The following is a 16,238-nucleotide window of genomic DNA, read 5'->3' as shown; positions in this document are numbered from 1 at the left end:
ATAGGTTTAAAAGTACATTAAAAATGCAAAAAAAAAGCAAGCAAACCTCTTCGGCCTAATGTTTGCCTGAAGTGGGAATCGAACCCACGACCTAGCAACCAGGAGCAACAGGATAAGTTTATTAAGATATATAAAAGAATCAATTCTAATTATTTTTGTTTGGGTTAGTTAGTTGCAATAAGAAGGGCGAAGAGAAAACGAGGAGCCATTAGAATCAGTAAATGCAGTCAAAGAAAGAAGTAAAAAGCCAAAGAAAACATTTAGAACATTTAGAACAACACTCTTAACAATAGATCATTAAGCTACAGTATATTTTTGATGCCAATCCAATTACCTTCCTATAGAATCGCGATCCGGTAACTTTATGGAAACCTTTCTTGAATACCATCTGATAGTCATCGACGCTGGAAAACTTAAAGAGTATTCCAGTAGCAGTCTTCGTCAGGGAGAAGCATCCCTTGAACTCCATCTTCTCACAGATGGTGGAGGCTTTTTCCATGCTGAGGCCGTGGGAGGGAGTGAGAAGGAAGGCGCCCTTTGTGAGGAAATGCTCCGAGTCCGATATGTCGGACTCGCTCTCTCCGCCCTTCATTAGAGTGTGAATCTGTTCTTTCCACATGTACGAGTCGGACATCTGTTAAGCGTACAAAGTTTATCTTATCGTAGCTGATAACAGAGAATATAATGAATTCTTAAAAGACCTATATAGTTTTTAAATGGATTTAATATTACAATAGAATTGAAACAAAACTATTTTTAATACGCTTTTATTATTGGCTTCATACGTAATGTTATTATCTATGTTACATACCTTTGACCATTATTTTAACCGCCTTCAAAACGTCGGATTAACTCGAATTAACATACTTATCAAGAACTAATGCTAGGACCTGTTACTTTCGGCAGTCACAACAACATTTTTCACTTGAACGCCTTTTTTTTCACTTATCAATTTGGAAACTGTTGTGTTTGCCTGAATGTACAATAATGAATGAAAAATGTATGATACATAATGATATCTAAACTAAAAAATGAAAAATAAATAATATTTAAAAAAATAAATAAATAACACGTTTTTCATTGATCGTAGATCAATGACGCTTTTATAAAAAAATCTACTTAATAGACAATAAATTTATTGTAAAAAAGCGTGGGTAGCTTTATAAGATACATATTAACAAAATAATAAGACTTTAGTTAGTTATTCTAGTTATATCTGTCAATAAAATATTTAAATATTGACGTCGCGCACGCTTTTTTTACAATAAATTTATTGTCTATTTTTTAGTTGGATTTTCTATAATATAAAAGCTTGTTTTTGGATTGTATTTATTTTCATTCTAATGAAAGAAGATATCCGGCAAAAGAGTGAGTTGGACTGACGACATTTACAAGAAAATCTATATCTATACTAATATTATAAAGAGGAAAGATTTGTTTGTTTGTTTGTTTCGAATAGGCTCCGAAACTACTGGACCGATTTGAAAAATTCTTTTGCCATTAGAAGCCGACATTGTCCCTGATGAACATAGGCTACTTTTTTTAAATTTTTTTTTTTTTTTTTTGGTTTCATTTGTGTTTTAATGTTTCCGAAGCGAAGCGAGGGTGGGTCGCTAGTTTTATATAAATTGGACAATACATCACTTTAAGCCTATAATACATTTTGAAAATAATTGTAAAAAAATTAATTAAAATACAACCTAACTAAAAAGAGTAATATTTACAATATTTTCCAAAATATTTATAAAATTTTTTTTTTTTTTTTAAATGTTATTTATTACATTATGTTTAAAATTTTCGACGCTGCAAATAGTTTGCAATTTTTTATCACGTCTGACTACGCCCTTATTTGTCATTTGAATATTGAGCCAAATTCGAAATTCTGTAAAAAATTAAATTGACCTTTACATTCCTTTGCACATAAAAGGACTAACATTTTCTTAATTATGTCTGGCAGTTGCTTTGACTCGAAGCCTCAGGCTATACCATAACAAGATCTCAGATGAAATTAGCGCCAACGGTTTTTTTTTATCATTAACTGATTTTGTTTAGCTTTTCAACTATTTTTACGATCGAATTACTGCAATTGAATTCCAAATAAAACATAAGAGACAAATGAAAATCGCAGAGTTCATTATAATTGTTTAGTAGCGATAGTCGCGGTAAATACGCGCGAGTGTGTTGACCTAGCCAATCTAAAGATCTCACCGTCAGTAAATACGCTTTATTTGAAATGTTTATGAACATCTGAAGTCGTCGTGGCCTCAAAGATAAGACGTCCGGTGCATTCGTATCGAGCGACGTACCGGTGTTCGAATCCCGGTGAAGGAATAACATCGTGCAATAAAAATCAAACCCGCAAAATTACAATTTGCGTAATTACTGGTGGTAGGACCTCTTGTGAGTCCGCACGGGTAGGTACCACCGCCCCGCCTATTTCTGCCATGAAGCAATAATGCGTTCCGGTTTGAAGGGTGGAGCAGCCGTTGGGACTATACTGAGACCTTAGAACTATATCTCCAGGTGTGTGGCGCATTTACGTTGTAGATGTCTATGGGCTCCAGTAACCACTTAACACCAGGTGGGCTGTGAGCTCATCCACACATCTAAGCAATAAAAAAAGAACATTTACTAAAAGTGCTATCACGGTCACAAGTCGATCAAACGTAGAGAAATTTATTCGACAACATTATTTCTTAACCCCTTTAGTGCTGAGCTCATTTTGAAATATTTCGCGGAAATTGCTAAAGGAATTTTGAATAAAAGTATGCCTCATAAAATAAAATCAACTTAAAAAAATTCAAATATCAATGCTAAATTCACAGCAAAATAAATTTTATGGCTCTCGCGGCCGATCATCCACAAGGTGGACAGACTTGGTTAAGTTATCTACGAAGTGTTCCCTTAGAGAGATTAAATAGAGAAATATGGAGAAGTCTCTCAAAAGCCGCACCCAAACATTAAGACTTACGTAACCACGACCACTCCGCCAGGAGTGAACGACTGAGAAGAAGAATTTATAAATGTTATTAATTTACTAAAAACGTTATACGTACGCGCTCTAAGACATATCAATTCAAGTCGATAACTAATATAATTAAACTGCGCCATGGTCGTTATTACACGTCAAGGAGAAGCTGAAATAGCCTCCCAAGGCTATCAGCGTAGGCAGGAAGAAAAAATTAATGGTCGATATTCCGACGCTGCGCACTTTATACGCATCAATAGGGAGTCGATTTATCGACGCTTGCTCGAAGGGCTAATAACGTATTCATTGAATACTCTCGAGTTTGAATTACTTATACATGCTATCGTGTACGATTGATTGAGCATCTGTCACGCATCAGCGATGAGGAATATCTTTGATTCTTACGAAACATAATTGGCTTATTGTTCTTTTAGCATCCTGTCGCTTACTTCCCGATGTACTATCAAAATTATGGTTTTGGAAACGACTTTTATAGTACTCACATATGGGCTTAGTGATTTAGATGCGTAAATCTGAATTTTTATTTTTTTTGTTTATTGCTTAGATGGGTGGACGAGCTCACATCCCACCTGGTGTTAAGTGGTTACTGGAGCCCATGGACATCTACAACGTAAATGCGCCACCCACCTTGAGATATAAGTTCTAAGGTCTCAAGTATAGTTACAACGGCTGCCCCACCCTTCAAACCGAAACGCATTACTGCTACTAATCATTGCTCGTGTGGTGTTAAATGAATGGTGAATCGATTGGTAATGCCGTTGCCTACCTTAGCAGGCCCAGTCTTGATATCAGAATCCATGAACTGCATTGCAGCAGACAAACATAATGTATCTTCATCGGAGATTTTCCAAAAGCACAAAGTTCCTTTTAAACGCATGTTTCATCACGGCTTAGGTAATAAATACCCCAATTAACATAAAAGAATTATAACATACATGTTTGAAACTAAAATAATATATATTAAATAAACATTAAGAATTGAATTCGTATATCAAACGTTATCGAGCTAATAAAAAAAAAGCAGAAAAATATATACAAAAAAGAATTTAAGACCAACATCACTGAACAAGAAACGAAAGAAACCTTCATAAGCAGGTAACACGTTTTAATGATTCGTCAGAAAAGTTCGCAATTAATTAGAAACTTTATTGTGTAAGATATTTTATTTAAATTTTTTTTTATTGCTTAGATGGGTGGACGAGCTCACAGCCCGCCTGGTGTTAAGTGGTTACTGGAGCCCATAGACATCTACAACGTAAATGCGCCGCCCAACTTGAGATATAAGTTCTAAGGTCTCGAGTATAGTTACAACGGCTGCCCAGCCCTTCAAACTGAAACGCATTACTGCTTCACGGCTGAAATAGGCAGAGTGGTGGTACCTGCCCGTGCGGACACACAAGAGGTCCTACAACCAGTAATTACGCAAATTATAATTTTGCAGGTTTGATTCTACTTACACGATGTTATTCCTTCACCGCGGAAGTCAACCGTGAACATTTGTTAAGTACGTATTTCATTAGAAAAATTGGTACCCGCCTGCGGGATTCGAACACCGGTACATCGCTCAACACGAATGCATCGGACGTCTTATCTCTTAAGCCAGGACGACTTAAACCAGGACGACGAAAATTTATTAAATGTAACGAAACTAAATTCGCGATTTGTACTATAACTTTTTTTTTATTGCCCTTGTAGGCAGACGAGCATACGGCCCACCTGATGGTGAGTGGTTACCGTCGCCCATGGACTTCAGCAATGCCAGGAGCAGAGCCAAGCCGCTGCCTACCGTTTAATACTCTCCACAAGCCTTGTTTGAAGAAGGACATGTCATAGCGCTCGGGAAACTGTCGATATTTAAACGGAAGATAGAAATTAAACAAAACAACATGATGAATCGTAACATGTAACATGGTACACGAAGAGCACTCATCAAAAATATTCTTAGTGGACTCACATCGGTGACCTTTTTTTTATTTTTTAATAAAGCAAAACAAGCATCAATTAAAACAATACTTCCGACGAAGATCCCCATTTTATTAGTTCAATTTAAGGCTACAATTACGACCGATCGTTACGTGGGTGCGCAGACCAACTATCAAAGCACGATCGATTCTCTTTGAAAGACATTCATTACCGAGCCTTTTAAGGGAGATGATTGCGACCAATTGTTCAATTTGTTTTACGATGACGTATTTTTAGAGCAATTAAATGATTTTTGGTGAGAATTGATCTTAAAAACGTCGTTTAAGTCTGAAATTTATAGCTTCAATACGACATACAGTTAAAGCTGGCTTAAAGACCTCGATACGAGGCTATAAAATCTATACTAATATATAAATCTACAGTGGTTTTTACGGATGTTCCGTTATAACTACTGAACCGTGCATCCGGTTGACTTGAAACTTGGTATCCATGTAGAAAGTACACGTACTTAATGGATAGGCTAATATTTATTATGAGTGTTGGACTCTCTACACCAGTTGCGGGTCGTTGATAATGAGAATCTTTGTGGGGATGAGAAATAATGATGTTAATTTTAAATGCCCAGCGAAGCGGACGGGTACCCTTTAATTCTTTTATTTATATGAAAACCTTTAATTCTTTTTCTTTCATTCTTAAAGGTTTCTTCCATTGTTCCTAATTGTTGTGATTTAACCAAGGCGAACCCATTTAAAAATAAATGAAGTTCCTATTTACTTTTAAATAAATCTGTAAATCGTATTGACTAAGAAGCAGCACTCTAAACAGTTTGTCGGACTAACATGTTTCAACAGGCGAAAAGTGAATTTAGCACTACTCGGGACCACAATGTCATATCATATCATATCATATCATATCATATCATATCATATCATATCATATCATATCATATCATATCATATCATATCATATCATATCATATCATATCATATCATATCATATCATATCATATCATATCATATCATATCATATCATATCATATCATATCATATCATATCATATCATATCCAGGATTCTGGAGAAAGACAACCCCAGATTAAAATATAACCTAACAATCACAATTCCAACATTGATAGAAGTGAAAAAACAACCAATTTTTTAAAAATTAAAAATCCAGCCTCTTTACCAATATTTATATCAACAATTAAATACAATGAAATTTGCATGTATGGTACATAAAGTATACTGAGCTTAAGTGAACGAAAAGTTCCAATGCCAAGAAAAGTATGTCACCAAATGTTTTTAGAACTAAAAAACTACACTAATTTTTTCGCTAACAATAAAGATATGAAGAATTAGAAATGGAATTACAACCTCCATTTTGAAACAAAAAAACCCAATCAGTAAACTACATATAATGGCGTCGATTTCGATTCTCATACAAGATTTTAATACTCGTAAGTTAATTAGCGTAAATACAAGCTTCGATAAACGAGTGAATAGTAACACGTATAACAAAGTTAAAACTTACATTAAAGCATACTAGAGGTCCCGCAGTAGTCTAAATTCGCCTATAATTGGAATTGTAAGTTTGTACACTATATGATTGTATTTTCAACGCCAAGACTACACTATAGAAAAATATTAATAAAGACAAACAATATTTAATCTATTCTCAATTTGACAACAGACGTCAAGAACACAAGTTTGACAATAAATAGTATGCATGCGTGTGTGCGTCAAATACATGGTATGTAGTGTGTATAATGTTTTCCTTATTGATTTAATGTATCGTTTATGCATTATTAAAAAAAAATATTAGCATTGTGCACTTCTTCTCTATATTCTCTGTAAGTGTGGAAAATTTCATACTCCTCCGTCCGCGCAATTTTCGTAAAAAGGGATAAAAAGTTTTTGCTTCACGTATTAATATATAGATACAGAGGAGTACGGAGTACGGAGTACACGTAGTAATAATAAATACAATAATCAGTTTTTATGTTTACAAATTACAAAATTTAAAATTTTATTTTTTTATAGTAACAATCAGAGCTATCAATGAAACCGACGGACTTAAGATGAACGCAAATGAAAAAAGGAAGCTTAATTACGCGGGGGCACTAACTAAAAGGCGCAATCTACAGAAGAAAATCTAAGACCCGTTATTAACCGTTTCACCTCTTTCGATCGAGTTAGATGTGGTACATGCGCTTTGTCAATTCGAAGAAACAAAACTTGTCTAGATAAGGATATGATCTAAAATTTAAAACTCTTAATTTAACTATGAAACTTCTTCTGAAAATTTAGATCCTGAATCATTTTACGAGTAAATATGGTTAAAATTCAAGAAAAATTCTTAAAATTGAGGAAGGGCTAAAAGATCCATATCGGTCAATGACTCCCTCAGTTTGATCACCAAATCCTTCAAATAAACACAAATTTTTGCGTAACGGAAATACTACCCGTTTAAAAACAAATAGAAAAATACACATTCAAAATGTTCCAAGACTTCCGCGGTTGATATACGTAATTAATAACATTTTTCAGTTAAAAACAGTATAGTCCATTTAACATAATATATCATCTTCTCGCATTAAAACTGTACAATCTTAAAACTTATTAATTTTACAGGAGAGTGTTTTAAAGGTTTAACATGTGGTATTTTTAATGTTAACCATCTTTGCAACATTTATTTTATATTTTTTATCTGTCTTTTAAAGTAAAATAAAATTATGTATTCATTTTGTTAATATTGGTCAAAATATAGGTAAAGTAAACAAAAAAAAACTAGAACTAAACTACGCTCTTTTGACAATATATATGAGAAAAATACTGATGATACCAAATGATTCCGCATATTAATTCAATTTCGAATATTTTTGGAAATTGTGCACTTTTAATGCAGAAAGACGATAATATGTATCAAAAACAAAATTCATAATATAGAGGCCGTATTTATACGGCTTGTTAATTCTATGGCATGTTTTATAACTCTAGGCTATTTACCATAGTAATAATGTCCTCCTGATGTCTTCTGCTCTTGATGCGTATTTAAACAAGAACTTCTTACCTGACGTTTCTCGTTGGTTTTCTGGAGCGTGGTCGAGCTCTTATCTTCCTCTTGCCTGGCCTGTTCTGTGTCTGAAGCTCCTTCGGCTAAGGACATATTGTGAATGACTGTAGCGGCCGAATGCAGCGGGTTTTCGTTACGAACTGGTGTTTAGTCAGCCATGGATGCCACTCCTAGACTCACTTCGGACACAAAAGCGATAGAGTGGACTTTTTTTTGCTCTAAATGCAAGTGAAAAAATATTCAATTTTTTAATTTTTGTAATACCGGCCCGTTGGTGCTAATACCAAATAAAGCGGACATTTAATGACAAAAATAAATGTTGTATATTAAGTGAAATATCGTTTAAACTAAATAGCTTTTCATCCGTCGATATAAAAAAGAAGACATTGTACGAATGAAAATTTTCATTTCTATCAAAATATGAACATTATGTAGCAGAGGACACGAGTCAAAAAATATGTTAATGTTACGCCGGTAAGAGTAACGCCATCTATCGCCGAATAGTCGAACGAATACCGAAAGATCTAGTAGCATCTAGAACGCTTGAGAAATACAACGCCATCTTTTGTCAGATAGCGGAAACACACAATACTCGACTTTTGTGGAATATTGTTGACGTTTCTAGGGATTTCGTCTCGACTATAAAAGCGTTGCAGAGATGGCACGCAGTCAGTTAATAATCGGAACTATTCGAAACGAAACAGCGGACGGATCACCTGAAGCGAAGCGGAAGTAGCGAATTAAGAATTTTAAAGTGTTTGTGAAGTGTTCTAAGTGATAAGTGCAGTGCTAGCTTCTAATTCGCGTAACATTAATATCGAACAGATTGAATTAGAAATTACAAATACTTAGCTGAACTTAAGTAGCTGAAATATTGCAAATTGAAGATTTATATTAAACAACTTACAATGAGACGTAGACACGAATTTTTCTTTGTACGCATCTAGTACATGACAGTATCATTTGACCATTACTAAAATTTCAATTACTGCAAACACAAAACAAAAATCCGAAGTCTCAATGAAACCCAAATCTACAATCAATTCGCATAATTTCTTCATAGTACTATCATCATCATACTACATTCATGTTTGGAAATACATAGAAAATCTTAAAACAGCTATGAAAGAAAATAACACAGTATTTGAAGATCGCATACTATAATTCAAATTATTTCCGATATTTCGAATATTTTATAGTTTTCGTGATAACGAACATCTTAGATTGATTAATTCATCGACATTTGAATACCGTGATAACTACCGTCTTTTTTTATTAAAAAAACCCTTATAATATATACCTGATATAATAAATACCTGAACACAAATCACGCACGATCATCCGACCTCCAAGTTATTCTCGGTGTTATGGGTACCAGAGACTAACATACATACTTACGTACGTTTAAATATTTACATATATTATATATATATTTTTTTATTACTTAGATGGGTGGATGAGCTCACAGTCCACCTGGTGTTAAGTGGTTACTGGAGCCCATAGACATCCACAACATAAATGCACCACCCACCTTGAGATATAAGTTCTAAGGTCTCACGTATAGTTACAACGGCTGCCCCAACCTTCAAACCGAAACGCATTACTGCTTCACGGCAGAAATAGGCAGGGTGGTGGTTCCCACCCGCGCGGACTCACAAGAGGTCCTACCACCAGTAAATATAGATAATAAACACCCAGACAAAGAGCAAACAAGCCTGTTCATCACATGAATGATTGCCCGATGTGGGAATCGAACCCACGGCGAGTCAGAGGCTCTAACTCTTACACCGCCGAGTCAGTCACCGTAAAATTAGTTTTGTATCCAGGACTCGCGAAAACCCGGTGAAAATACGACGTAAATCACATTTTAATTTTTCATTTCTATCCGTGTCGACTCCACGGTTTTTTTTGTTAATTTTTAACAACAGGAACTGAATTGTAAGATGTGGATCTTATGGCCGCAAAGGATATGGACGTAAAGATGTGATCATAGTGCATTTGAATTTCAATGGAATGGTAGGCAGCGGCTTGGCTCTGCCCCTGGCGTTACTGACGTCCATGAGCGACGGTGACCACTTACCGTCAGGTGGGCCGTATGCTCGTCTGCCTACAAAGACAATAAAAAAAAAGTTAAAAATTCAGCGCCTCGTTTTTCGTTAGCGACAAAATCCTTCATTGTTATTTCATGATAGATATAATGATATAGATACGTATTTGTTTAGAGAAAAATTGATTAATGCCTACGGGATTTGGACCCCATTCGCATAATTCGAACTTTTAGGTACTTCTTGCATCGTGTTCCTCAGTGCTGAGGGTCGTGACCATACCGGAGCACTTTTGTTCGGACTATGTTCCTCCATTTATTCCTGCACCCTGCGCAGTAGATGACGACGTTGATGCTGGAGTCCAATGTTAATTAGGTACACTGGCCTCTATTTCTGTAGGTCCCGACAACTTCGTCATTTACGGGCCAGAGTGCCTGAGAACCACTTATCTCACTACGTCAACATAATCTGCTCTAGATTTTGTTCTCACTCTTACTGGTGGTAGGACCTCTTGTGAGTCCACACGGGTAGGTACAACCACTCCGCATATTTCTGCCGTGAAGCAGTAATGCGTTTCTGCTTAAAGGGTGGGGTAGCCGTTACTGAGACCTTAGAACTTATATCTCAAGGTGGGTGGCGCATTTACGTTGTAGATGTCTATGGGCTCCAGTAACCACTTTTTTTTTATTGCCCTTGTAGGCAGACGAGCATACGGCCCCGCTGATGGTGAGTAGTTACCGTCGCCCATGGACTTCAGCAATGTCAGGGGCAGAGCCAAGCCGCTGCCTACCACTTAACACCAGGTTGGCTGTGAGCTCGTACACCCGTACGTACATAAAAGCAGTAAAATAAAATTTAAAAAAAAACTCATTTAAATAGAGACCATCATTGATACCTTTCGCCTGATGAGCTTGGTAAATCATGAATCACTTCTATATTATTACGATACAAAAATAAATTTAACAATTAGTCATATCTTTATTTCATCACCAGTTTTGTAAAGTGTGTACAAGAATAAACATTCATTTTGTAGTAATTTCAAAGTTTTTATGATTATTTGAAAATTAAAGAAAAAACACTTTTGTGTGCAATATGTAAGCACCCTAATATTACATCCCGATACTGTACCGACGGTTTGATAAAATGCCCATACGAGGGCAATGAGCCGCGACATCAATGACACAAATTTTTGTTCTAAGCGCTCCGCCCACTGACTCCAAGATTTATTACTGTGCGTCTAACACTATTAATATAATTACTTAGTGGAATCAAACAATAACGCTCTTCCTTGAAGCTTACATACGTAAACCTAGCTTACATAAGTCCTATGTGTAGCTTGTCTAGGTCACGAAGACAAACATTTAAAAAAAGTACCGCTAAATCTCTGTGCCTTATGATGTGCTTACAATATTCAAGTCTTGCCTGGACAGGTGCTAAGCGTAAATTTACTTAAAAATGGCACCATCAGTTGGATTAGAGCTTGCAGAGTCACATCACTCGATACGAAATTACCCAGCTGGATAGTAAATATTTACATGCTCTAACTAGTAAGGAGCTTCCACAGAATTTTCCGACCACAACTGATTATTCTAGAGTGAACTCTTGCATTAGTCCTCATCTTTAACCACCCTTATCTCCAATATCGCTATGTTCGTCTTCATAATCTCTGAAAGTCCTTTACTGTTTGTGGTATTAATATTTGCGGTTACAGAATGACTCCGAAGTAAAAACGGAATGTATTTTCCAATCAAATAATGTCGAGTACACACCACTTTGCAATATACATTATCCAAAATATCCTACGATTCGCATTCCGGAAAATTAAAAAAAATGAGACCCTACTACTATGAACTCCAATTACTACTTATCAACAGGTCGGCCGTAAACTTTTCCAACCATCTACACTATAAAAATTACAAAATTACCAAAGCACACAAGTTCGTTATAAAAATGTGCATGGTTAATATAAATATTAATTGTTTCCCTATACTTTTTCAAGAGCAATAAATGAAAGAAAACAGTTTACTTATTTACAGCTTATTAACAAGTAGCATTTAGTTATCTTCTATATAATACAATTTAGGAAGTCATGAGTAACTTATGTAACCTAAAATCATTTCACCAAACATTAGATGAGCTGAAAATTCGTTTAATCATTTACTTTACAGAAATAATAAAAAATGTCCTTTCAGCTCCTGTCTTATATGGGGACGATAGCTGGTATAATGATTTATTTTTCGCGCATAAAGGACAAAACATTCATAATACCATAGGAACTGATCTTCCTACAAATGGGTTACCTATCAAGGTCTAATACATATTGCTCCGCATAACAATAGAAGGGTAAACATTAACGCCATTATTAAGCAATTACAACAGATCTTCGGCTATTGTTACAGTTTTGACTTTTGAGTTTATCTTCGATCTCATGTAAGCTTTTTCCTTTCGTTTCTGGCAAAGTGAAATATAATATGACGACCCCAAATAATGTTACAGTCGCGTAAATCATAAAAGTGAATGCTTCGCCTAAATTCTTCATCATTCCTGGTTCTGTTTTGACCACTACAAATAAACTCGCAAAGGCCACGCCCGTACTGATCCCGGATCCCATTCCACGAACATTTTCCGGAAAGATCTCACCACACATAATCCACGGTATTGGATCCACGCCAATCGTTATTGCACAAATGTAAAACATTAAACAAAATAGTGGTATCCAAGACATGTTTTCTGGCTTCAGATACAAGAACAAGGCTAAGCCTATTAAAGATATTATAGTTAAACCACTGCTTAGGAAGAATACATTTCTTCGACCATACTTCTTACAGATTACACAGGCTGCTAGTGAAGCTATCAACCTCAGCAAATCGATTATTAACATCGCTAAATACTGATCTATACCTTTACATACAGCCTTTCCCAAAATATCTATAGAATAAAACGTGACAGCATTTGTTCCCGTGAACTGACATGTAGCAAAAAATAAGTTCATAATCATTAAAGGCTTTATTAGTTCTGGGCTTTTAAGAAAGAGGAGTTTATTTCTCCAAGTCTGTACTGGGGAAGCATGAGCTGCCAATTTACGATCAATTATAGCTTTTAGTTCAGCTTTGGCTTCGTCATTATTCCCTCTTAACCAGTTATAAACCTTGACACCCTCCTCAATGCGACCTCTTGATATTAACCAGGTGGGACTTTCTGGTATGAAAACTAGTAAGACTATACTTAATATTGGAAACACAGCGCATATGACCGCTGTCCATTGCCATGATGTGAATGTGCCGACTACATGTGCAAATATGATACCAAAGGCCATGCCTAACGAAATCGCAGCAAGAAAAAAGCCTCTATACTTTGGTTCCGAAGTTTCTCCGACATATACCGGTCCCAAGGGAGCTATTAATCCTGAGCAAAGCCCAGTGAACAATCTTCCGCTTAGGATAAATGTCAGGTTGTAAGCTGTTGCCGTAAGGATCCAGCCGATCAGAAACAAAGCAGATACTATAAATTGAGCTCTTCTTCTTCCGAATCTTTCAAACAACCATCCGGATATTAGGCAGCCGGGAACCATTGGGAGTGCTGCGATTGAAGCTGAAATAGACAACAAGTTTACTCATTTATTTTTATTTCTGATCGAAATTGGGTTGACGCGTTTGAGATATTATGATGCTGGAGGAAGATGCTGCTGATTCCCTGGATGGCACATCAAACCAACGAATTAATCCTGGAAGAACCAGGTGACTCCACAAGACTCTTCATCATTTGCCTACGTTGGATTTTCGAGTTTTTCGGTCACGGGTGACAATGTCGAAAAACTAATCATCACCGGCAAAGAAGAAGGAAAGAGGCCTATTGGACGTAGTCGCATGCGCTGATCCGATCAAATTAAGACGACATTGGACTACAGCATCAATGTTACTATCAACTGCGCAGAGGACAGAAAGGAATGGTGGAACATAATCCGAACAAAAGTGTTCCCTAAAGGTCACATCATTCAGCATTGAGGAATACGTATTTTCAGCGTCTATGTGCTCTTCATTCATTCCTAAATGATTCATCGAAATGTGATGAATTTACGTTGCGTTTATTGTTGACATGCAAAGGAAGATTTATGTCACAGTAACATCAACAGGTAGCGCATAGTTAGTATAAAGAAATCCATGTTTTTCACTGCTATCTCATTACTATCTGGTACTTTTTGCTATAGTAGTCGTGGTTAAATTGTGGTTAAATATAATAAATATTTACTAACAATGACGCCACGTTAACTGGTTCCGTGATAAGTTCGTAAAGAACTTGTGTTACGGGTACCAGATAGCGGAAATAAATGTAAGATTTTTATTATACACATACATATATTTAATATTTAACTTCACTTCAGTTACTTAGTAAATAGGTGTATTTCAAACATTTACCAATAAGAGGTTGTTGGACCAACTGTTGGACTTAATTTGATTTGCAGCACAGAATATGAAACGACTATGGTGTGGTTCAGGTGCGGATACTAACTACAAATTTTCCGACGCTATTTTTCTGTAATGAACACGATTCCGGTTCCAAATTTCGATTAGATATTGTTACAGTCTGGTTAGAAGACTACAATCTAAATTGTTTTAGTGCAGTTGAATATTTTCCTAATGTCTGAAGGCAGGGGACGACATTCAAGTATTTTTTCTATTCTTAATTCCGAATCGGCTAGTTCCTTTTTTGCAAGGCCATTAATTATAATTATTTAGCCAATTATAGTTCCCAGTGCTGTTATTTTATAAGTCTTAAGAGATATTACTTTAATAACAGACCTATCCAAGACGCTGTTTCTTCGTCTGCTGGAATGGGTCCAGCTTCTTTCTCCAATTGTGGTAACAAGGTCGCCGAGAATCCAGACGTCAAACCCAAGGCAATATTTAACAAGATCGGCACTGACGCTGCTAAGCTCTGTAATTATTTTTATGAATTTGACATGGATTGTGTAAATCCAGACTTTCTTCTTTTCTTCTTTTTTTCCACCTTATCCCAGTAGGTGGGGTCGGCACAGCGAATTTTTCTAATCCATTCTCTTCTATCAGCCGTCATCTCAACAATCACTCCTCTCTCTCTCTCTCATTCACACAATCCATCCATGTCTTCTTCGGTCGACCACTACCATTTCCATAAATCCCTAATCACATGCATTTTCTTTCTACGCCTCACATGTCCATACGATGCTAACAATCCGCTCTTTAATTTGTTAATTACCCGAGCTACTTTCACACTTCCTCTGATATACTCATTCCTTATTTTGTCCATTCTTGTCAATCCGCACATCCATCTCAACATTTGCATCTTTGCCACGTGCACTCCTCTTTCGTGCTTTACTTTCGTCACCCAACATTCAGATCCAAACAGCACGACAGGTCTAATGATCGCTTTGTAAATTTTTCCCTTAAGCTGAAAGGGCATTCTACGATCGTATGCTGTTGCAGAGACCTGTCGCCATATCACCCAACTAGCTATTGTTCGGTTTGTTACGTCACAGTCTATGTTGCCGTCGTTCTGAATTATAGAGCCGAGGTACTTGAAGTCGGAGCAAACTGGCAGAGATACACCATCAAAGGCGATTGGCGTGAAGTCTGAAGAATCAACCACCTAAATCACAAATGTGTTAATTTTTAATTAATCTTATTAGTAACATTAAAAAAATACCTGTTTCCACATCGGTGAAAATAGAATAGAAGTTTTCGAATCCAATAAATCTTCTTTCGTAGCTTCCACTTCACCAAACAAGCTAAAGCCATCGCTACTATAAATGATATCAGTTTCAGCATGCTCTTTTGTTGTTAAATGTCCATCTTCAACTTCAATTAGTTCATAATCTGTTGTTACCTTTGATCGTTCCTTTTGTTTATCGGTGTATGCCATCGTTTTACCTGATAAAATATTGAAACAATGAATTTCTCTTCTCATATGGTTTATCAGGTAGTAAATCACATGTAAAGCCGACTTAACCTAATAGGTGTATGGCTCTAATAAAGAATAAAAAATAAATAAAAAAAACCAATTATATTTTAAGTACCTGTTCAATATCCAATGATGTTATTCCACTCAATAAATTACTTTGAGACGACCAGAGACTTTGTCTGTCAGAGTAAACTGAATAAACAGTAAATAGAAAATATAATACCAATATTATAAGTCACCTTTATACTTATTAATATAATTCGAATGTACTTAC

The 16,238-nt window shown here is 35.9% G+C and overlaps 1 protein-coding gene across 3 annotated transcripts in view; it reads right to left on the bottom strand.

Annotated features, from left to right (window-relative positions):
* The window catches only part of LOC119630797 (facilitated trehalose transporter Tret1-like), an 18,289-nt gene extending 2,051 nt beyond the window's left edge, over window positions 1–16,238 (bottom strand). For 2 of the 3 annotated variants that reach the window (XM_062676582.1, XM_038021298.2), the window contains exons 1-5: window positions 16,080–16,236; window positions 15,710–15,933; window positions 14,827–14,962; window positions 7,980–8,065; window positions 335–634 (exon numbers count right to left, since the gene is read on the bottom strand). In XM_062676582.1, the coding sequence (XP_062532566.1) occupies window positions 335–634; window positions 7,980–8,065; window positions 14,827–14,962; window positions 15,710–15,925 (738 nt within the window). In that variant the 5' untranslated portion in view covers window positions 15,926–15,933; window positions 16,080–16,236. Of the gene's footprint in view, window positions 1–334; window positions 635–7,979; window positions 8,066–11,568; window positions 13,619–14,826; window positions 14,963–15,709; window positions 15,934–16,079 lie in introns of those variants that run through there. The other variant, XM_062676581.1, reaches the window with a different exon arrangement.

The sequence above is a fragment of the Bombyx mori genome, chromosome 27 (assembly GCF_030269925.1).
Source record: "Bombyx mori chromosome 27, ASM3026992v2".
NCBI lineage: Eukaryota > Metazoa > Arthropoda > Insecta > Lepidoptera > Bombycidae > Bombyx > Bombyx mori.
The sequence above is the reverse complement of the archived record's forward strand: the minus strand, read 5'-3'. Positions and strand labels throughout refer to the sequence as shown.